General features: G+C 37.5%; 3 protein-coding genes across 4 annotated transcripts; 1 reads left to right on the top strand and 2 right to left on the bottom strand.

The window, feature by feature from the left end:
* Positions 1-3,321: 3,321 nt before the first annotated feature.
* Positions 3,322-7,845, bottom strand: LOC102619938 (kinesin-like protein KIN-10A). Of its 2 annotated transcripts, none has more exons than XM_052439351.1 (6): positions 6,814-7,845; positions 5,750-5,905; positions 5,494-5,601; positions 5,233-5,343; positions 3,896-5,154; positions 3,322-3,819 (listed from the first exon to the last, which is right to left on the bottom strand). In XM_052439351.1, exons 1-6 carry the CDS (start codon positions 7,447-7,449, stop codon positions 3,786-3,788), a joined length of 2,304 nt encoding a protein of 767 aa, XP_052295311.1. In that variant the 5' UTR covers positions 7,450-7,845; the 3' UTR covers positions 3,322-3,785. The 2 variants fall into 2 exon arrangements, with proteins under 2 accessions (XP_052295311.1, XP_052295306.1); XM_052439346.1 differs by having other exon boundaries at positions 3,904-5,154; positions 6,814-7,843.
* A 590-nt stretch (positions 7,846-8,435) lies between these two features.
* LOC102619648 (plastid-lipid-associated protein 6, chloroplastic) lies at positions 8,436-11,436 on the bottom strand. Its single transcript, XM_006489627.4, has 4 exons — positions 11,054-11,436; positions 9,501-9,737; positions 9,070-9,196; positions 8,436-8,941 (listed from the first exon to the last, which is right to left on the bottom strand). Exons 1-4 carry the CDS (start codon positions 11,330-11,332, stop codon positions 8,727-8,729), a joined length of 858 nt encoding a protein of 285 aa, XP_006489690.3. The 5' UTR covers positions 11,333-11,436; the 3' UTR covers positions 8,436-8,726.
* An 8,553-nt stretch (positions 11,437-19,989) lies between these two features.
* Positions 19,990-23,713, top strand: LOC102619349 (KIN14B-interacting protein At4g14310). Its single transcript, XM_006489626.4, has 3 exons — positions 19,990-21,725; positions 22,095-22,711; positions 22,989-23,713. Exons 1-3 carry the CDS (start codon positions 20,118-20,120, stop codon positions 23,518-23,520), a joined length of 2,757 nt encoding a protein of 918 aa, XP_006489689.2. The 5' UTR covers positions 19,990-20,117; the 3' UTR covers positions 23,521-23,713.
* Positions 23,714-24,141: the final 428 nt, after the last annotated feature.

Here is a 24,141-nt window from a genome sequence, read left to right as displayed (position 1 = left end):
TTTTTTTTCTATTTATTTCCTAGCATATCAACCTTTTTTATGTGAAAAAAATTAAAGCTTTTTCATTGGGGTCCACTTTTAACCTCTAATTGATTTGATTCAAATATGTACAAGATTTTTTATTTTCTATATGTATGTATGTATGTATGTATATATATGTGTGTGTGTGTGTGTGTGTGTGTGTGTGTGTATGTATATGTGTGTGTATTTACCTTACAAGAAACCGGGCTCTCTGTTTCTAGCTTTGTAACGTTACTATTATGGACGAGCCACTCCGATAAGCTGAGATTATCAGATTTCGCAGCGGCAACAATGAAATTGTTTGGGTTTGGGTTTGACGATAGACGGAGGAATGTTTAGGGTTTTGGGTGATTTTTTGGAATTTTTTATTGAAGTGAAAATATCAAAATAACCTTTATACATTTAATATTCAGGGTACTTAAACAGTTAAATTTTTCTTTAGAATTAAAACAGAATATAAATTGAGACTCAGAATTTTATTAATATACCGTTGTTCGTTTGGACCATAATACAAAAACCAAAATAAATAAGAATATAGAGGGTGTGTGCTACCGCTAAAAATGCTTTTCAAACAAAAGCCGAAAACAGCAACTAAGCTTTCACAGACTATATATGTATAGATCATTGTAATAACTAACTAGAAAATGGAAAGTTAGCATATATTCATAAAACACTCGTAGTTCTACCCTATGTTATTTTATTAGGCACTAGGACCCTACAGTGGCACCAGCAAAATCATACACGCATATATATATTCTCGTCATCATCATCATCACTAGAACTTGGCTGCAGGGTTTGGATGTGGATCCCTTCTACTTCAATAATGTTCTCTTCATCAACTTGTTCTGGAATTTCTTGATCCCCGTTCACGCGGTGGATCATGATCAAGATTGTGCGAGTAATGGATGTTATTACAGTGAGATTTCGAAGCCAGTTGAAGCAGCGCTTAAGCAGAGAAGCTAGCGTTGCATAACAGAGTGATAAGATTATGAGGCACAAATAGGCTACCAAGAACAGAGACGGAGCCAAAATGACAGAGGCCACTGCTGAGACAGCCAACAGAACTGAGAGTTCTCCACAACTCACGGAAATGGGGCGGCTCACACTGAGAGGAATTCTGATGGGTGTGAGGAGGAAGATCAGTAATGGGATGACGACGGCAGGGATCAGGAACCAGAACTGGAGCTTTAAAATTGGATACAAAAGTATCTTACTTGTACCATCTTGGATGTCCCAAGAGTTCCCATCTTGAGACCTGAGGAACATAAAGAAGATTATAAAATTTAGCAATGGTAGAAATAAAAACCTCAAATCAATTGAAAAATTCATGCTTGTGAGTATAAGATTTGGCAGGTATGACTGGGTTTAATTAGTACGAATAAGATTTGGCAATGGCAGAGTTGAAAAAAATGAAAGAAAGAGAAAGAAGAAGAAGAGGGACTAGGGAGAATCTAAGAATTAGATTGATTTTTTAAAATGCGGCGAGTCTGAGGCTTTTATAAAGGTTGAGGAAGAAAAGTTTCTGAGTCTGTACGCACCACCAATAATATCGTTGCATGATTTTGTATCGCCATTTTTTGCAAAATGGTTCGATACTTGTTTTTCTTTTATTCCGTACATTTTTAGCTCTTTAAAAGGTATTTTCAAAAAGTGTGCACAAAATATGTCTGAGTGAATGATACATGTTCCACTAAATAGATGCATGTAACAAATTAGAGCCATTCATGACATACAAACAAAACTAGTGTCGGAAAGAAATATACCAAGGCCAAACTACAATTACGTGTAATTAAGCTACTTTTTTTTTTCATGTTAGTGTGACCAAAATGAGATTTTGTACAACAAATATAACTATATGGAACTAAATAATGTAATTATAAATGCCAGCCATATTATATGTATAAGCTTTCCGTGCCAATATCACTAGTGGCATGACCAAAAACACCTACATACACAATAATCTCTCAGAGGAGAGATTGTCAATTTTCCTCACTCTAAACCCAGATTAAAGTAAATTACAGATTTTGTAGCTTAATAAGACCCGGTTAATACACACACATAAATATTTTATGCTTACAGCACAATCAATTTTTGGGCTTTCTCTTACACAAAAATTAAATACTATCCAACCCAAGTGACTTAACAACAAAGTCATACACAAAATAGAATCCTGATTCAGGATTTATAGTTTTTGACAAGTCACAATTTGTCTTGACTTTGTGAGCCGGGATTACCTCTGATGTAATATTATTGAATATAAATATAAAAGATGCTTTCAATTTTCTAGTGGCTAGGCCACGATATTCTGGAGTTTGTGCATGAAGGTTGAGGTCACCTCTTAGCTTTTATGTTAGTGTGTTACGTGCATTTTGTGATCGAATTCGTCTTGACTTTGTGGTCCAACTCACACACTTGGGCATTTTGTGTCTGCCATTTCTGGATGATGGATTTGAATTTGAACCTACAAGGCATCAGCACTTGTCCCTCAAGCCAAAGGGTGGAAAAGGAAAAATATTCAGGAAGTATGTATGAGTGAATGAAGAGCTTTTGATTTAAAGTGCGCACATCTCGTATTTTAAGTCCTTTTTGTCAAGTTAACTTTGGTTTCTTAAGAGATTTAATTTGGCTATTGACTAGACATTACTTTCCAATTTCTTCTTAAAAAACGTTGGTCTCTTAAGAGATTAAAAAATGAAAATTAAATTATGGACGGATAACAAAGGAGGCTTCTTGGCTCGTTCCCGAAAATAAAGGGGATGTTGTGCTTGGTTCGAGAAACACGCTTCTATCTGAAATAAGAGATACAAAAGAGTAGTCCAAAGCATCCAATCATGCACCACTTATTCTAACACTGAACAGTAAAATGATTTGACGTGGAGTCTTCGAAGGCAACAGCTTTTTCAATTTTATAATTAGAAAAATACTATGTTACAATTAATATAACATACATATCCAATAACAATCACATAAATTATATGAGTTCATTATTTATGTGATTGTTGTTGAGTGTGTATGTTACATTAATTATAATATAGGGACTCTCAAAACATAATTTTGATACAAAAGCAGGCTGCTTTTATTCCAATTACGTGAATGGATTTTGTCCTTCAAGAAAGTTAATCAAGAAAAAATAATATTCTAGTTGCAACAGTGGGGCCACCTTCAGAGGGACCACGGCTCATTACAAAATCCAAACCAGACGTCACCATTTCACACAAACTTGTGCAAGTCAGTGCTTTCACTTTTGAAGACACTAACTGGTACTGCCGGTTCAACATTGGCTACACGTACATAAGCAAGTGAGTCCAAAAGTTCTTACCCATCAGTCATTGCAAATGCAAGATGATCAATAGCAAAAATGTGCGAGTTTTACACACTTTAGTAAACCAAAAGAAGAGGAAATTTGGATAATGAGGAGCACTCGTAGGTAGACAAGAAAGATAGCTTATGAAGCACCAGTTCTTCAGATAAGCTTCAGAATGTCTCAACTCAGGGTATGAACTGAAATTGTTTACCTACAGTTGTTTAAAAAGACGGACACTGATATATCATCAAGAGAAATATATCAACTATACATATATAATTGCAATACAGGCGCATTCGATTATCAACAAAATCACATTGTTTGCTGAGTACACATGTAATATACTCACTCAAAACACCCAGTACACACTGCACTCAACTAATGCCCCTTTTAAGAGTAATGAAGGGGGTTGAACTTAGATGCGGAGGAGTCGAAGTGAATAGCTTGTTTTCAATTGGATTCAATGGCATTGGGCTGGCAAAGACAGTAGGTTCCTGCATAAAAGAACAATGCAAGTTAGTGAAAAAAATCAGTTTAAAAATTTGAATTTACCAAGTAAAAGCAGCATACACTTCAACCTGCACATCAGTGCTTTTACTCGAAGGGTTGTAATTCTCCTTTGAAGCCAATGCCATTACAGGTTCCACCATGGGAACACTGCTAACAGTCTTCAATTGACAAGCAAGAGGATCAATGTTTTCAGCATTCCTTTTTGCTGGTACTGGTGTCCTCGTGTGCTGAGAAAGCTCCCTGTTGTTTCCACAAAGAGTAAATATGTTCTGAATTCTTAACCTTCTGGAGGACTCTGTGTCTTCAGGTTTCTGAGGGGAAGATGCCAATAAGCCTGTAGTAAGATTGAGACTGGGAATATTTCCATCAGCTAACCCACTTGAACAGACCCTTTTCTCCTCTATTATAACCTTCTCTACTTCATCTTCAGCACTGTCTTTATGATCGTCCTCCTCGTCTTCTATCTCTTCTTCCTCAAATACAGTGCTCAAACATACTTTGTCACCATATTTTGATGCAAAAACTTCGTGTTCATCAATTTCGTTAGAAGTTTTTTGAAGCCAGCCCTGAATTTCATTATTGTCTTGTTGATGAACAGGCCTATCTACATGCTTTAGATCACGAACAAATGGCTCTACATCACCCATGTCTAGATCCATTGACTTTACCATCCCTGGGTCCTCATCAGCATATATGCCCATCAGCCTTCTGGCAAAGCTGCTTCCATCCAGGTCCTTTGAACTGCGAACATCTCTATCTCTTGAATGGCAAAGTTCGAACTCAATTTCCTCTAACCTCCTTCTCAGCATTTCGACTTCCTGCTGCTGTTGCAGTATCCTTTCTTCCATTCTCCTCCTCTCTATCTCAACAAACTCCTCGGCCATTCTCTGACACTCCTCCAATTTCTTCTCCAATTGATGTTTCAGAATCTGAGTTCGCTCAGTCACCTTCACGTTAATTTCTTGCTCACTTGCTCCAGATCCCTTTTCCTCTACAAGCTGGAGTTTTGCTCTCAATTGAGAAACTTCCTCTTCTTTCTTTAAAAGCTTGTCATGCGCTTCATTACGCTCTTTCTCTCTGAGCTTGTTCTCCATTTGCAGCTTGTAAATGAACTGGTCCATCGCACTAATCTTTGATCCTAAAATGACAGCAGATGATGAATCTTCAGCTCCAATTTTGTCTGGTGTATGAGGACCCCGAATGATACATTTTGCTTTTGCTCCATACTCAAGGGTGCAAATCGTCTTGTGTATCTCTTTGGGATCTGGACTTGCACAAAGTACCATCAAAATTTTTGACTTATCATCCTCAAAAGAATCCTGGAACAGAATATGCAAAGACTCGTCAAACCATGATAGCAGAAAAACCTTGTGAAAGTTAACAACTGTTTTGTGTACCTGGAGAAGCATAGTCAATTTGCTGTCTCGAAAAGGCACATGAGAATCACCATTGGCAATAGATTCAACCACTCTCTTTAATGCTATATTACCTTGGTTAATCTTTGCTGTCTACAATTTCAAGAGAAAAACAAATTACTGTTATCTTGTAACTGCTAGGAAAAGATCTTGAGCAATCCAGAGCAGGGAGTCAAACTATGAGATAAACAACTAATATGAAGCAAGGTCTGATTTTTTCTTTCTTTCTTTTTGACAGTGTACCTGCATTTTTGCCTCAAATCCTGTTTGACCTGCTTGCTCAATGTTTTCAGAACCAGCCATGTCAACAAGCATCAGCCGTCCTCCCACCGTTGGGACATCGAGGATTATCTGTAAAAAAAGATATATGGCAGGTTATTCTCAAATGAGCCATAAAAATTCGAAAAGGATGATTGCATGTAATGGAATTAAGGAATATTTGTACACATTTGTAATTGAATTTTTGACTAATTTATATTCAAATTTGAGAAGCATATACCATGCAGTGGCTTCGAGAACTTCTTTCATTGCACTGCGTGCTTTTCACTATTCTTCGCTTCTCCACTTTCTGGATCTCTTTTGAAATCTTGCCAGCCTCTATTCCAGATATAAAAGTGGCATTCTTTGCTTTTTTTCCCATTACTTCCAGTCTCACCTGCAAAATAAATGTACGGAACAAAAAATGATTTAGGAGAACGTGTGCCTACCTAGCTTTAATAAAATATGCTAAGGATTTGAGAGGTTTCTTAGCAAAAGTCAACAAAAATAGTTAAAATCAAGTCTGTCGATTACCTAAATAGTAAAAAAAATTGAATTAGCAATAAATTTAGTGTCAAACAAAGAGCTGTCTCATGTACATCAACAACTAAAGTGTTAGCCAATATAGTGTCAGATCAAATACCAGAAACTGTGAGTCTATTGTCAACAACACAGTCACAGCATAAGGAGTAAGAAGAGTAAGATGAAGTGGTTTTAAAGTGATTGCTTCATGAGGTAGAACATAAATAGACAAGCATCTTGATTCTTAATTAGCGCATTAAAATTTAGAAGAGAACAAGGTTGGAAAAACCTATGAAATTCTTCTGAAGCAATTGTGGTTCAACTTCAGGCCACATAATGGGGCAATTATGCTGAACACAAGTTCATACCAACTGCAATCAAAGACTTAGTTCGAATATTAAGAGTCTGCGCACAGGCCAATTCTACTATCTAAACTCTAACATAATTCAACTTCATCTATTCGACATGTGATATCCTAATCTTACAAGTTACAAGCTCATCTAACTTAACAACCAAACTTATATTTCACAATAACAACGGTCCCTACATATAACAGTGGCCATCTTTTTTATATAATCGTACCACTTCTTTTTATAAAACATTAAAAGCAATCCATGCCATCATTTCTATGAAGCAATGCATACAGTGCTACAACACAAATACGAAGAGAAAAAATATGTACTATCCAACATAAGCAACACACAAATGCAGGGTTAGAAAATCAGTATAACACCAATTACAAAACCATCAGAAATAATAAAAAAGAGTGATTTTTAAAATTACCTTAGATCCACTTCCTTTAGGCCACCCGATTCCGAACCCACCACCATTGTTGCTCGACAAAAGATCATAAATCTCCTCATTATATATCTCCAAAACGGTCACCTGAACAAAAGTACTAAATCCAATTTTCTCCCCATTATCACTTTCATCACCCAAAATATCCTTCAAAGACTTGTAGACAATCCCTGGCTGCTTAGCACACCCAAACATTGTGTGACTCTTGCCAGAACCAGTGGGTCCATACATCATAATAGTACATTTTTCCCCCAATTTCACTCCACTGATTCTTGACTCCACAAACTTCTTGTAGAAGGAATCAAGATCCTCTTCTTCCGACAAAGAAACCCCGTCAAGGCTAAAATCTCTGTAGCCAAAATCAGCCCTTACTCTCAGGGTTTGCTTATCTGGGTTCACTTGTAAAACTGAACTGGGTTTTTCTTTAGGGTTAGGGTTAGGGAAATTTCGGATTCTGCCTACAACTTCTATTGGATGGTCTTGTGGAGCGGATTCTTTGGCTGTAGTGTTAGGGTTTGGTGTTGTGTTTCTTGCAGAGGTGAAGTTAAGTCGATGTTTGGATTGAGGAGTTTTGAAAAGAATTTGATTTGATTTGGAAGATGAAGATGGTGTTGGAGCCATTTTCTCTGTGATACCCAGAAAAGATTTTGAGCTTTAAATTTCAAGATTGTGGGAATTTTCCGGGTATTTTCCAGAAACAAAGATTAAAGACTCAAGATTGAATTCACGTTTTGATGTTGAGAGAGAAAGATAGAAAGAAAGAAAGAGAGAGAGAGCTGTGATTGAGTTCTGAAAATGGAAAGAAACAATAGAAATTAAAATTAGGGCTTTGAAGTTTTTAAAAAAAGAGCCGTTACAGTTTCTAACGTCTCTCTTCTTCCGGGACGGATGTGAAACTTGTCTTTTCTCGTGAAATGAAATAATATTAATTTCTTCTATTGTCCGAGGGTTAAATGGTCAATGCGGGACCTTGCTAGGCTGAAAACTTAAGCCCAACTCAAACTGGGCCAATATTCTCTACTACCCATCCCAACCCATTATCAAAGTAAGAATCTTTAGTTAAGCTTTTGACACCCCTTTAAAATCCTTTTAAAACCCCATTTTTTGTAAACCCCAGTTACTATTTGAAATTACATAAAAGGACAAATTGAATTTAATTAAGAGTAATGATACAGCCACAAACTATTATACAAACTTATTTTGTACAAACTGATGTAGCATGATAAGATTGATTGAATTAAATATCACTTGGCCCACATGATTTGTTTTTATTAATTTATATTTTCATTCAACCAATGAATTAATGCCACATCAGTTTGTACAAAATAAGTTTGTACAAGAATTTGTGGCTGTATCATTACTCTTTAATTAAATTAAAATATCTTTACCCCCAATTATGAAGCTCAATACCTTGAAATTTTAATATATCATGTAATTAATTTTTTATAAACTCAAAACCATTTTGAAACAATGAGGAAATAAATTATTTAATGATTGGTTTTTATTATAAAAAAGTATATTTTAAAATTTAATTAATTTATTCTAGTCTTTCTAGATGATATTTGAATATTATTAAACTCCATTGTATCTTTTGTCCTTTCTGCAACTGTGGTCAAGAGAAGCTCTATAAATGTAACAAGTGAAGTTTCATAAGAGTTTTCACAGGGTGTTAAAAGCTGCACTCTAATTTCTGAGTTACATGTGAAATTTGGTTCACTTCAGCTTCATAAACATTGCAAATGGAAAGTGGCAAAAGAGTATCTGCGTATATAATTGTGCAATGATTCACTTGATCCAGGAAGAACTGCTTTTCACGGGGCTTCTTTTCACCACTTTGTGTATACAATCATCAGAAAATAATGTAGATACAAGCTGGAAACTGTAAGGATGTAAGGACCCTAAGTGATCACGAAAACTCTCAGCTCGGCTCTGTCTCCTCTGGTAATGCGGGTATCATTATCGAGGTATGTCACCTCAAATTCACCACTTCTTGTATCAGATGGAGGCCTTAATGCATCTGGAAAACGAGGTAACTCAAGGGGTGGAAGCTGTGATAAGTTCCCTGTTGTCTTTACAGTCGTCTTCTCAAATATTATTTTAATATTTGATGATCCTGTTCTCATCAGAAGGAAAAAAAAAAAGGCTTTATCAGAACAGTTGTCTCTTCCACGGCAAAGAATATTATAGCATGAGATGTATAGAAGTTAGAGCACAAGACATGAGTTCATAAGAAGCGCCAACCTATGAGTTCAAATTTATGGGCTAATGTGGCAGTCACTTCAACTGGTGGCAGGGGCCATGGAACACCCAATTCAAGTTCTGCTATGTTATCAAAATCTTTGCTTAATATGTCAATCCGTTGAAAGACCTGCGCCCACAACATATTTTCATTCGGATTGTGGATAATTCATATATTTAATAATCCACAAAGAGAATATATTTTGTGCCTATTTCTTGCTTAAAGCAGATGCTTCTGGAGCAACCAGCTGACCAATTTGTCATAACATTGTGATTCTTCTAGTTTTCATTTTAGGCCATGAGGTAATGTGCCTGAGAACCTATGCTTTGGCCGAAGGCTCAGGTGAGCCATTATGAACCAACAAATAAACCACATGCAAAAATAAATAATAAATGACCATGAACAACATAAACACTAGAGGTGAAGAGCAAACCTGGCCAAGAGTTATGGGGAGTAGCCTTCCAGTGGGAGGTCCAGGCCGACTTCCACCTAGAGTGCGAGATGAGAATGCACTGCTGTACAGTAGTCTCCATTTCCCTTGTAATCTATCGAGACCAACCGAGAGGTCTACTGGTCCTCCAACAGCCTCAAGCTCTTTTGCAGCAGCGTCTGCCTTCTGCAGATCATCTGTGTTTGCAGCAAGACCTCTGTTCAGCCCAGAAACAGCATTCTGTGTTTCACCAACCCAAATTTGTCAACATATTACAGGCAAAGAACATAATAAAACATCAACTCCATATAGGCACCATCACGTTTATCTATGACTTTGTCTTCATTTCCAATTATCACAGAGGAGATCAACATCAACTCCACATAGGCACCATCATGTTTATTTATGACTTTGTCTTCATTAACAATAATCATAAGGGAGATCTGTGTCAAAAAACTTAAGACTATTTCCCTCTTCCAAAAATTATCTCAACATTTCTGGAGATGGAGACCAGTGTCAAAAACAAAGAAAGTTGGGATGCATTAACAAACCAACTCTACTGCTGAAATGGAAAATTTTCAAAGAATCACCGTGCACATAAATAATTCGCATTCATTTGTTGCTCCATTGAAAAAGTTCTATTAGCTGAACCTTCTATATAGATGATAACAAGAATAACTTAATAATATCTAGACTGTCAATTTTCAAATCCATATCCCTGATTGGTACTTTACACTAACAATTAAGGTCAAAACTATGTAATTTGCTCAACATGATGGTTTGGGAAATGAAAAGTGATTCAGTAAACTCCAAAGTAAAATTAGCAATCACAACGCAGAAGCTAGATTTGAAAATCCCACAAATTTGTTTCAACTATGAATCTACTTTCATCCAGCAACATTGCCAATAAATTTAAAGAAACTCCTCCCATATATAGGGTCAAATGCCCAAGTCAGTAAATGATCAATCTGAGGGCTCCCAGGCTAATTGTTGCACTACACATTCAACAGCCAGTCATTACATCAAACTCTTCAGCATCACTACAACCACGATTTGTCGCCTAATGCATTGTAAATTATGAGTTTAGTTTGTTAACATTTCAAACTGAAACACTATTCCAAAATTATCCTTTCATGCGCGTTTATATTTGTTTCAGTGATCACAAATGCCCATCGAAACTGCAACCAGAAATCCACTTCTTGTTCCGGTTTTCCTTCCATCAAATGATTCTAGGGGGCCCCCCACCAAATACATGAACAACGATTCATGTTTCTACTAAAAACCTTGTAATAATTTAATCAAAACTAAATAATACAGTTGCTTCAATCAACTTAGCGTCTATTACATGCAAATTAAAAAATTCGAATCAATCAATACATAAATTGCATAAGCAGAACAAACATGAGACAAAATTCAACCGTATCCGCAAAATCGGCGGACCTAAAACTGAGGGGAAAAAAAACAAAATTGAGAATAACCCACTTCACTAAAAAAGTAGCAAACGGAGCACAAAACGAAAAATTTGATCACCCAGTTCACAAAATCGAAAAGCTTACGAGCAACTTGAGCTTCAAAGAAGCAATGAACTCAGTTTTGTCGCTTTCTGAAGAATCGGGAGGAGGAGGAGGTGGTGGGTCAAGAACGGGAACGTCATCGACGGCTGACCTCCTCAAAACAAGGCTTCTTCTTCTACTTCGATACTCTTTACCATTAACAAGCAAACGACGTCGTGTTGGAGATTGAAAAGACAGTTTTTTTGTGACTCTTTGTGTGCTAGTGTTGCTGGAAAGGGATGTTGGTGAATGAGAAAGAGGGGTTAGAGTCAGAGAAGCCATGATGTGGGTGGGGGAGTTTCAATGTCAGAGTGTGTTTGTGGCCAACAGGGAATGAAAGAGGAAGTAGTGGCTGGAAACTCAACCAATGAAATTAAGACAACAACTAGTTTTGGTTCTGTCATGCTGATTGTGTGTCAATGTGCTGTGCATGTTTGATTCTGTTTTTGTTTTGCGTGTACCTTTCGCAGAACCTACTTCTTGGTCCTAAAGATTTTTGACACTCGGCTTTGGGGCCCATTACAAAATTGCAATCTCTTCAGATATTATCCTTTCGGATTATATAATATATTATATAATTTCACTTGAAAATAAAAGATACTCTGAGCATATTCCTGGTTTATATACTTGATTGGGATGATGTCTTTTCTTTTTTGTGTGTACCTTTTTTTTTTTTTTTTGAGAAGAAAATAAAATTCATTCCATAAAAGAGTTTAACAAATTCATGACTTCTGAGGGGTACGAACCTACCCAAACAACAGTTATACTTTTCTCTAGAGCTAACTTTGCTAGAGAATGAGCAATGGCATTACAAGACCTTGGCGGCGTGTGCAGTGTTTTCCAAGAACAAAACTCCTTCAATCTATTCTGAACTTCCAAAATTAGCCACTGGATCTCTGTTCTGCTACTCTTCCTGTTGTTAACATAATCTACAGCTTCGAGAGAGTCTGATTCAATGATTATGTTTGCCAGCCCTGCATCATAAGCTACTTTCAGTCCCCAGTTCATTGCCTCTGCTTCTGCAAAGGTAACGCCACTGTACAGCTTTGTATTCTTGATTGCAGCAGCCACAAAATTCTTGTTAGCATCCCGTATAACAATTCCCAGCCCAACTAAATGATCCTCCAGATTTACAGCTGCATCCACATTGATCTTACACCAATTTGGAGGGGGGGGGGCTCCAGCATACATGATTCTCCAATGTATCTCCAGTATGGGCCATTGTCCCAGTACTTTGGATCCTTCTAAAAGACTCCACAACAACCTCAGCCTTAGCTGCTGCTATGCCAGGGTCCTCCCTCTTCCCTTTGAACAAGCTTTGATTTCGAACACCCCAAATTACCCAGAGAAGAGCAACCACCAACTCTGTATCTGATTTCCCCACTCTTTTCACCAGCACATGCAATATGCCCAGAATGTCATGGCCACCAATGTGTTTAAGCTCAGCATCAAACTTGGTAGTTTTCCAGATTTTGCGAGCAGATTTACACTCCACCAACGCATGACCAACAGTTTCCATGCTGATTCCACAAATTTGGCATTCGGGTTGTGGCACTATTTTCCTCCTCCATAAGTTCTTAGCTGTTGGAAGTATGTTTTTTGCTGCTCTCCAGATGAAGATCTTGATTTTTTCTGGTAAGGACATGGACCAAATAATCGACCATTGGTTGGCTGGCTGCTCTGAACAGGAAGGGGTATCCGGGAAATTAATCCTCAGGGCCACTTGGTATCCGCTCTTGACAGTGTAAATTCCTTTCTTATCATAGTGCCAAAGAATTTGGTCAGCCATTGGTGTGCTAGGGAGAGGAATTCTTAAGATTATGTCAGCATCCTCTCTCAAAAAATGTTGGCGGATCATATCCTCATTCCATTGGTTATCCTCCTTGACCAACTCAGCTACCCGTGTGTCACTTGGTAAGGATGGAGGGGAAACTGGTTTAAAGGACGTGGGCTTTGGAATCCAGTTCCCTTTATAGATTTGAACTTGCTGACCATTCCCGATCCTCCATCTAATCCCCTTATGAATCACTTGTCTCCCCCACAGTATGCTTCTCCAAATGAATGAGGGCTTGGAGCCCAATTTTGCAGTAAGGAACTGGTTATCCTTAAAATATCTCGCTTGTAAGACTCTTGCTACCAGGGACTCAGGGAACTGAATAATTCTCCAGCTTTGCTTAGCTACCAATGCCTGATTAAAGCTTGCAAAGTCTCGGAATCCTAGCCCTCCCCTCCGTTTAGCTTGGCTTAGCCTCTCCCATTTTGCCCAGTGAATGCCCTTTTTCTCTATGTTGCTGCTCCACCAAAACCTCGCAATTGCTCGCTGAATATCTGTGCAAATGCTCATGGGGATTTTGAATACACTCATAGCGTATGCTGGAACCGCCTGAGCTACTGCCTTTATCAATATCTCCTTCCCTCCGCACGAAAAGAACTTGTGCTGCCAACCCGCAATCTTGCTGGACACTCTCAGCTTAATGTCATTGAAGAATCCCGATTTTTTCCTCCCGACCATGGATGGAAGCCCCAAATATTTTTCATGTCTAGAAACTACATTCAGTTGGAAGATGTTCTTAATTGCCGTAATGACCCCATTGGTTATGTTGCTGCTGAAAAACATGGAGGATTTGTCGTAGTTAAAGAGCTGACCTGAGGCAGCGGCATAACACTCAAAGATTCTTTTCAGGTGCATACAATCATTTTCTGAGGCTCTTGTGAATATAAGGCTGTCGTCGGCAAACAAGAGGTGAGATATGGTGATATCTTTGCTGAACTTTAGCCCATGGATGACTCTTTTTTCTTCGGCCCTGTGCAGCATGTTCGAGAATGCCTCTGCACACATGAGAAATAAATAAGGGGAAAGAGGGCAGCCCTGCCTTAGCCCTCTTTGCGGGTAAATTATGCCTCTAGCTGTCCCATTGATAATAATAGAGAATGAAGATGTGGTAATGCATCTCATGATCAAGTTGACCCAAGGTTCCGCAAAGCCTAGCTCGAGCATTACTTGCTTTAAAAACAGCCACTCCACCCTATCGTAAGCCTTACTATTGTCTAGTTTCAGAGCTACAAGGCCATTTTTTCTCCCTTTACTGTGCCTAATCTTATGAAGGCATTCATATCCTATAATAATGTTGTCAGTTATGAGTCTATCCGGTATGAAGGCACTTTGGGATGGAGAGATCACTTTGTGGAGGTGTTGTTTCAGCCTATTTGCAATTGACTTTGTAATGATTCTGTAAATTACATTACATAGACTTATGGGTCTAAACTCAGACACTTTCCTAGGCTTATTAATCTTTGGAACCAGAGCAATGTAAGTGTGGTTGAGAGGAGTGATATTACCTCGCTCATTCAGGATATGGAGACATGTGTTGACCACACCCGTATTAACTGTGTTCCAGTGCTTCTGGTAGAAGGCCGCTGGCAGTCCATCGGGCCCTGGAGCTTTGGTAGGGCACATCTGGGACAGCGCCTCCACAATCTCCTCTTTCGTAAATGGCTGCATCAGTTGCTCATTCATCTCATCGGTGACTCTTGGCTTCAAATCTTCTAGGGCTGCATCCACCTGCTTCTGGTCTGGTCTGGAGGTGGTGAACAAGTTAGCAAAGTAGCTACAAAATTCTCGTTCCACCTCTTCCTCTTCCTGCATCCAGTTACCTTGACTGTCCTCTATACCCCAGATTTTATTTTTTCGTCTTCGAGATGATGCTTTGGCGTGGAAATACTTAGTGTTTTTATCACCCTCCTTCAGCCAATCTGCCCGAGACCTCTGCTTCCAATAAATTTCTTCGTCAAGCAAGATGTTCTGGATCTGACTTTTAACTCTCTTAATTTCCTTCCCGTCACTATATTGCACACCATTGTGTCTCAGCTCCTTCAGTTTAGCTGTCAGCTTTTCTAACTTTTGCTGCCTCCCTTTAAATTCCACGTTACTCCAGTTTTTAAGCTGAGCCATCGAAGACTTTGTTGTTTGTTTAAAGAGCCAAACCGGGTCAGCACATTTCCAGTTGCCATGCCTCCTCCATTCCTTATCAACAATGTCTTTACAGCCCTCATAACTGCTCCATGCATCCTCATAATGGATTCTTGAGGTCCTTTTTCGCGCATAACTTAACGCACTACCTTTAGCTTGCACTTCCATGATGATAGGACAGTGGTCTGAGGTCCACGTCTCTAGATTAACAGCTGCACAGTCCACATACTTTTCTCTCCATTTCTTATTACACAAAAATCGGTCCAACCTCTCCTCTACAAAATGCTGGCCGAACCTACCATTACTCCATGTGAAGGGGTACCCTTTACAGCCCAGATCAATCAAATTGCATTCACATAAAGCTTCTCTAAACTCACTAATCATGTTAACATTTCTATCATTTCCTCCTAGTTTTTCATTCGGGTGCAGAATCTCGTTAAAATCACCAAAGCATAACCAGGGAATATCAAACAAATCTGCTAACCTTTTCAGCAATATCCAAGTGTGATGTTTTTGTGACATCTCAGGATGTCCGTAAATGCCAGTGCATCTCATCCAGCTACCATCCTCTCTCTGCACCCGGGCATCAATATGATGATTGCTGTACGAGGTGACATGCACATTAGCCTCATTATACCATAGCATAGCCAAACCCCCTCCCTTGCCGTTTCTATTCACTGCCAAACAGTTATCAATCTTAAGCTTCCTACTTGTTTCATACATCTGCTTAGCCGTTAATTTCGTTTCACAAACAAACAGAATTAACGGCCTTTGTTGTTGGAGAATTTTTTGAAGGGCTAAAAATGTCCGGGAATTCCCCAAACCCCGAACGTTCCAGCTGAGGATTTTCATGGCTGTCGGCGGGGCTGGCCACCAGCCTCCGCCGCTGCGTCTGTAGTTTTTGGGGTTGCCATCTCTAACTCCTCTACTGACATCGTTTCCCATGCTAGCTTGAGCATTACTGAAGGTGAACTCTTTTGCTTTTGGTTCGGCATTGGCTTAGTCAGGCTAGCCATTCTAAGTTTTTTCTGGTTTGGGCTTATTCCATATTGTTCATGACATGGTCTCTTCTTTAAGTATGTCTCCAACTTCACTGCACCTTTCTCGCATTTAATCCGAGCCTGGCGCTTCCAATTTTTCCTCTTGGGCTTTTGACGTACTAGCTCTGGCCCATTTTCCATCCCTTCCTCTTCTTCACCGCTATTCTGGGCCTCATACTCTTTTTCCAACCTCCCAATAACCAAGCTCCTTTCCCGGGTTAAATTTTCATTTTCCCTCCCTTTTTTGCTTGCTGTTCCCGCTCTGTTGGTCAGAGTTTTGACATGTGTCTCATTGCTAGCTGTCATAGCTGACTGGTTGCAGTCCATTTGTAGGTTTCTCGATTCCTGCACGACAGGCATTAATTGATCTTCCCCCATCTCCTTAGCAATGCCTTCTTGGCTGACTGCCACGTGTATGTCCTCTTGGTTGGAGCTTGGTTCGCTTGTGGTTTCACTGGCCTTGTTCCATTGAGAGGGCTTTTGACGTTGAGGGTGAGAATTTCCCCTTTGCTCCTGGTACCCTGTCTTTGTTGGGTGATTGGCCGGTTTGCTACTACCATGTTGCCCTCTTTCATAACTGCTGTTAACTCTGGATTTTCCATACAACTGGACTGCCTGCATCCACACCCCATAAGCAAGTTCATCCTTCGTTTGCCCTTCGTACTTATCACATTCCTTATATGGGTGTCCTATCCGACCACAGCAGAAGCAAAATTCTGGTAGCCTCTCATATACCACTGGAATCGGAATTTCTTCTCCCCCTGCATGCTCTAGATATATTATCTTTTTTAGAGGCTGCGTAATATCAATGGAGATCCTTACTCTGGCAAATCGGCCAATGCATTCCCCTTCTTCATCAGCATCAACTTCTTCAACCTTTCCAATGGTTTCCCCCAGCATTTTAACAGTTTCTTGCTCCATACATCCAACTGGTACATTGTGTAATTGCACCCAAAAAGCTGACTGTGTAAAGGATTGCTTTGCTATTTCCCCTATGCCGCTCGGTTCTTGTAGAACTATCAACGCACGTTCAAAGTGCCAGGGACCTCCAGAAAGAACTCTTTTCTTGTCTGCTTCCGAGGCAAACTTGAACATAAACATCTTGCCTCCTAAGCTTTCCACCTTGAATCCCTCCGTTGTCTTCCAAACTTGCTGCAACGCTGACTTAATACCCTCCCTACTGACTCCTCTTGGATGCAGTACTTTCCCCAACAGGCATCCGGACACTAACTTTCTCCCTTTGCCTTTCATAACATCGCCTATGGCAACTCTACTCTTCTCACCTTCTCCTAAATTGATTGCTTTGCATTTTCGAATCAGTTCCTCTGTTTCCATGAGGCCCTGATTTGATTACTACTCTATTGCCCTAACTCACCACCCTCTGTGTTACAAGTAATAACACTTTAACTCACACAAATAATTCCGCCTTCAAAGGGAATTCCTTGCTTGTAGGCGACTTTATTGCCCTAAGGGGCGACTATCCTTTCATTCGGAGGTCTCTTTAAGAGAAAGAGACCTTTTTCGAAGAGAGAAACTCGACCATTATTCTGATTTCTACCCTTTTTTGGGTGTACCTGCTGAGGCGTTTTAATGCTCAAATTAATGTCACTCATAAGAATGTGTATAAAAGCGGAATATAAAGATACCGCTTGAGTCTCCCTACTTTTAGTCAGTATTATTACTATTTATATGCATTCTTATGTGACGCAGACATTTTCAAATTTAATCTCATTCATTCATTCATTCCAATAAGATCAGTTTTTTTTTTTTTCATATACCATTTTTTATAAGCTAGATGATTCTATAGTCATTCAACGTCCATTTTGCGTAATTTTATTACTAAGAAACTTGACGTTTATCTTGTTTTATTTCAAACACTCTTACTCACAAATTCTTTAAAGTTAATTAATCTTTTTTATTAAGTTTTCGTTTCAACCTAATGGAAAACCTGACGTAGTATAAATCCTCTAAAAATATTAAACCTAAGGCTTGTTTGGTTATTGTATTAAAGCACCTCATTGTATTAATTTTACACAAGCCCGTGTTTGACAAATAAAAAACTACAGAACCACCACATTAAAAGCCCAAACTAATGCGGCAACTGCTGCTTGTTTTGTTTTTTTTTTTTCTCTCTCTCCCTTTTTGCTTTTGCAACTGTCGCTGGAGCCTTGCTTTTTGAGTTTTGCTTAATAATAATAATAATAATTATTATTATTAAATATAACTTTTAATTTAATATTATTTTTATATTATAATTATTAATATAGATTAATAAACATGTAATTTATTATTCAATATTATTATATTATATTATTTTTTACATTATAATTTTTTACATTTACTAATAATAAATAGTTAAATATGAATAAATTTGAATAATATTAATTTAAAATTAATAATAATATAAAATATTAATACAATTTAAGTATATTAATATAATATAATATAGTATAATATTTAATTTAAATAAATCAAAAAAATTATTACAGTACAAGGTAGTACCAAACATTGTATAGTATTATTATAATACCGTACTAATGCAATACAATATAATACAATACACCAGCATTAAAATAATGCAATATAGCATAATACAATACATGTACCAAACGCACCCCTAGTGTTTTACGATAGAGAACAAAGTCAACTTACACTTAACAAATGACAATAAATTATTGATAATATAAGATACAAACTATGTAACTGTAGCATTATTGATAGCATTTACATTTTGGATTGGAGTGGAAATCTTGAGGAGTGAGAATCCTAGGATTGGGAATCTTAAGATTGGGAGTGTGGAGTGGGAGTGAGAGTAGATTGTTTACTTACATTGGAATGGGAGAATGGAATTGAAACAAGAATTCAATTTATGTGTTTACATTGTCTTGGATTAGGAGTAAATAGTTTTAAATTATAATTTTACCCTGATTTAAAGAATTATAATTTGTAATTAAAAAATTAATAAAAATATATTTAAAAAATAAAATCAATATTTTATTATATTTTAAATTAATAATAATTATTAATATTCTTAATTATGTAAATCATAATTTTTTAATTAATTTAAATTTAAATTATGTGAAAAAAAATTATTAATAATAGCAAAACAAATGAAACATTATTATTGATAATATAGTACAAAATTAATATTTTCTTAGAATAAAATATTTATTATTATTAAATAATTAAATAATTAATATTTATTAAAATTAATGTTTAATATTATTATTTTTAATGAATTTAATTTATAAAATAATATAATATTATTATTTAAATAAATATAATATTTATTTATTTTTATTTTATTAAATTTAATAAAATAAATATGTTTATAATTATTATTTTTAATAAATATGATATTATTTATTTTATTAAATATTATTTATTTATTTTAATTATAAGGGTAAAAAGAAAAGAGGGGGGAGTGGATTCCCACTCCCACCTCCCCCCATGGGAGTGAGAATCTCATTTCCCACTCCAAAATTAGGTGGGATCCACGGAATGAGAATCCCACTCCCCCCTTAAAAATGGTAAGTAAACACTGGAGTGGGAAGAATTCACACTCCACACTCCCATTTCAGAAAGTAAACACAGCAATTGTTTCTAACAAATTGATTCTTAATATATTTTCTTTATACTTATAATTACAAGAAAGAAAAACCCTAAAAATTTGTAGATTAATGGATTTTTCTAATTTTTTTGAAAAATAAAAAAATTGAAAAACTTGTCTTTAAGACCAATTCAATCTTGAGCCCTTTTTTTGAAATTGCATTGACACAAAAATTTGTTTAAAAAAAAGAAAAAGAAAAAGAAAAGCTGAAGGACCATATTAGCCCTCGAGAATGAAGACGACGCATGGGACTGTATACACAGTAACAGAACCCTCCCGAAAAATTCAAAACATAAAAATCATATCAATTTCCCGCCCATTCCCCACTCTTTTCCCATTTCAAGTTTTGACCCATAAAACACCTACCAAAAAAACAAAACATTTTCAATTCGAATAATCGAAGTATCATTTGGCTCTTATTTAACTTCGAAATTTACCAAAATATCCATGTCCTCTTTATCAATTCACCGGCAAAGAGATCGCGGCGGCGGTAGCACAGGCACAAAAGCGGTAACCCCAAATTCTGTCTCCTACAAAAACCCTAGTCCGGGCCTCAAAAAATCATCTTCAGGAAAAGAAAACCCTAACTCCATTACTCGGTCCCAGAAGCCTGTCATCAAGTCGGTGCCACGTGTCGAAAAGGCTGCCGTAGAGAGCGGCGATTCACGCATCCGGCGATCAACGTCATCGGCCCCGAGAGGTAGGAGCCAGAGTCCATCTGAATTTATTAGGGTCTATAGTGATTTGAAGAAAGATAGGGTTTCTAGGGTTTCAGTTGAAAGGAAAGGGTCTAGGGATTCGAGTGTTAAAGGGGCTGAATTAGGTTTTAATGAGAAAAGGGGTTTCAGTGAACTTAAGAGCGATAAAGAGAGGAAATTAAGTGGGGTTGGGGTTTTAGGTAGTAATTATAACAAAGGTGTTAATTTGGGATCAAATTTGGGGAAATCAAGTGGAATTAGTGTTACTAGTAATTTTGTGAGTCGTAATGAAAAGAGGTCTTCAGATGTTGGCTTAAAAGTTGAAAAATATGATAAAGTTGATGTCTTGAATTCTGAGAATAGACTTGAAAAGATTGACCGTAGTGTTGGTTTGGGACTAAATGAGTCTGATGAGAAAATTTCACGTGATTCAAAGGTTTCAGAGACTTTGAAAGAGAAAAGCTTGAGTGAAGAAGGTTTGAGCACTAAGGTTGGTGTAAAATTTCCGAGTAAGCTCCATGAGAAGCTTACTTTTTTAGAAGGGAAAGTGAAAAGGATTCAATCAGATATTAAGAGAACTAAGGAGATGTTAGATATGAATAATCCGGATGCAACAAAATTGATTCTTTCTGATATTCAGGAAAAGATTTCTGGGATTGAGAAGGCAATGGGTAATGTTGCAGGTGATTCAGGGGTAAAAATTGTTGGCTCAAAAGGTGTAGGGAAAAATGTTGAAGGAAGCAAGATTGTCGAGATGAGTCAAGATAAGATAGTGGATGGTGTAAAAGGTCTGGTTAAGGGATTGAAGAGCGAGGAACTGGAAGCTAGGCTGTTTCCTCATCATAAGTTGCTAAGAAATCGAACATCAAAACCAGCATCAGAGAGTTCCCAAAGTAATGAACTTAATGATGAAGGAGCCAGAAGTGATTTAAAGGTGGAGGAGAAGTTGCTGAGCCCCATCGAGGAGAACCCAATAGCATTACAATTTTTGGCTTCATTAAGCAAGGATGAAAATAAGGTCAGCGCAAAGAGTGGACTGGTTGATCTGGAGTGTGATGAAGTTCTTGAAACAGATGAGGCTGCAAAATCTGGAGAAAAAGGTTTATCAGGCATGTTTAGTGGGAAAGGAGAAGCTGAGCTCGAGCTCACTTCTGATGAAAGGCTTGATGAATTTGATGATCAGGAGAATAGACAAGCATTTGTGATTGATGAGGGAATTGAAGATACTTGTACTTATCAGCTAAATGAAATAGGCCAAAGGACTTCAACAGGAGGATGGTTTGTGTCAGAAGGAGAGTCAGTTCTTCTTGCTCATGATGATGGCTCCTGCTCCTACTATGATATTACTAATTGTGAAGTGCGTATTCTTGTTCCCTTTTAAATAACCTTCATATTTCATTTAATTCACATTAATTTTCCATTTTTTCCACTGAATAGTCCTGCTGTTTACTTTACTTAAAACTCTCTAATGATGGAACTCATCTGTCAAATTGTTTGCATATCATATTACCTATATCTTACATTTTTCCTTTCCTTAAAAATCTGGATTTTTTTTCCTACTGACTGCTTGTAAATGTTGTTTGGCTTCATATACTGATTATATTTTTTTCTTTTTCTTTTGTTGAATGCTCTTTCTTCATGCTAGAGCTTGTTTATGAACTTAGTAAGATTTTTGGGATATTACCTCGGATTTGTTTCCTCCAATTATCGTTCATCACTGTTTCAGGATAAGGCTGTGTACAAGCCCCCCACAGCAGTTTCATCTAGTATATGGAGAGATTGTTGGATAATCCGTGCTGCTGGTGCAGATGGTTGCTCAGGAAGATATGTTGTGGCTGCATCTGCTGGGAATACTCTTGACTCAGGATTTTGCTCTTGGGATTTCTATACCAAAGATGTGCGAGCTTTCCACATTGAAGGTGAAGGAAAAACCACATCAAGAACTGTTCTTGGCCCTTTACCGAATAACAATATATACAGAAGAAATGCCTTTTCTAGCGTACTGGTGCCAGAAACTCATCAATGGTGGTATAAACCATGTGGACCTCTTATTGCCTCAGCTGCCAGTTCTCAAAGGGTCGTTACAGTATATGATATCCGAGATGGTGAGCAGATAATGCAATGGGAGGTTCAGAAGCCTGTGTTGACAATGGATTATTCTAGCCCCTTGCAATGGAGAAATAGAGGAAAATTAGTTGTAGCTGAAGCAGAAACAATATCCTTGTGGGATGTGAATTCTCTAAATCCTCAAACATTGCTATCTGTTTCCTCTTGTGGCCGAAAAATTTCAGCTCTTCATGTGAATAACACTGATGCTGAATTAGGTGGAGGGGTTCGGCAAAGGTTTAACTTTCATACTCTTGTTTCTGTTTATCTTATTTTCTTATACACATGTTCTGGATCCTCTGGTTTACTTATTTCAATCTTAAGCTTATCTTTTTACACAATTTTCTGCATAATTGATATTTGTGTGTGCATGCCTTTGGTTCATTGCTTGCAGCCCCTTAATTTTTATTCTGTTTACCTCTATATTATGCTATTGATGTAACTATTGACCATGCATATGAAGAAGCTAGTGATTTGTCATACTGCTGCTTAATCTTTATTATTTGAAATACAGAGTGAGTTCTGCAGAAGCTGAAGGAAATGATGGTGTTTTCTGCACGCCTGATTCCATTAATATATTGGACTTTCGCCACCCAGCTGGGATAGGTCTTAAGATCCCAAAATTTGGTGTCAATGCACAGTCAGTTTTCTCCCGTGGGGATTCTATCTTTCTTGGTTGTTGTAATGTGAGGTCGACAGGAAAAAAGCAACCTTCTTCACAAGTGCAACAGTTCTCTTTGCGAAAACAGAGGCTAATGAACACTTACTCTCTGCCAGAATCCAATGCTCATTCTTATCACTCAGCCATAACACAAGTTTGGGGAAATTCAAACCTCGTCATGGGTATTTCTGGAGAAGGGCTGTTTGTTTTCGATGCGTTGAGTGATGATGGATTCCAGTCCTTCGCAAGTGATAATAGCAGTATCCAAAATGTTAGAGAAATCATTGGCCCGGATGATTTGTTTGCACCCTCTTTCGATTACCTGGCATCTCGCGTTCTCCTTATTTCAAGAGATCGCCCGGCACTGTGGAGGCACTTACCGTAGGCACTTACCTTAGATACTGTATGATACATGCCTTGAAGCTCCTGTAATTTGGCTTTTGAGAACCATCAGCATGACAATGCATCGTTTATGTTTTGTTGTTTATTTGCATGCTTTATAAACATTAAAAGTAATTTCGCTATTTATTGTAGTAGTGCTGATTGATATGAAAACGAAAGGGGCATGATATTCACTATATCGTATCTTTATTTTAGCATATATTTGGGAGGATGAATGGAATCTTTTAAGTACCACCAAGGCGCCAATATTGAAGAAATAGAAGCAAAAACAGAATGTGTTGAATAAAGTGAATGGTCATTTTTATCTCTGATTTATGTGGAAATAATTACAGCAGTTGTGTGAGCAATGAGCACGTTCAGTTATTTTCTGTTTAATTTTTTATCCGAAAGAAGATGCTTTCCTATATACTTTATTAGAAATCCTTTTTTTCTTATTTTCGGACATTAAGCATTTGTTTAATGGTGTGTTTATATTCGGGATTGAAAATTTAAAATTTTTAGAATTAAGATTATTGTTGGTGTTTACTAGAGCTGGCAAAATTTGACACGATCCGATTACCTGACACGAACACGACATAAATAAATGGGTATGGGTCGCCAAATT

The sequence above is a fragment of the Citrus sinensis genome, chromosome 1, assembly GCF_022201045.2.
Source record: "Citrus sinensis cultivar Valencia sweet orange chromosome 1, DVS_A1.0, whole genome shotgun sequence".
Lineage (NCBI taxonomy): Eukaryota > Viridiplantae > Streptophyta > Magnoliopsida > Sapindales > Rutaceae > Citrus > Citrus sinensis.
This window is presented reverse-complemented; position numbering and strand designations above follow the sequence as displayed.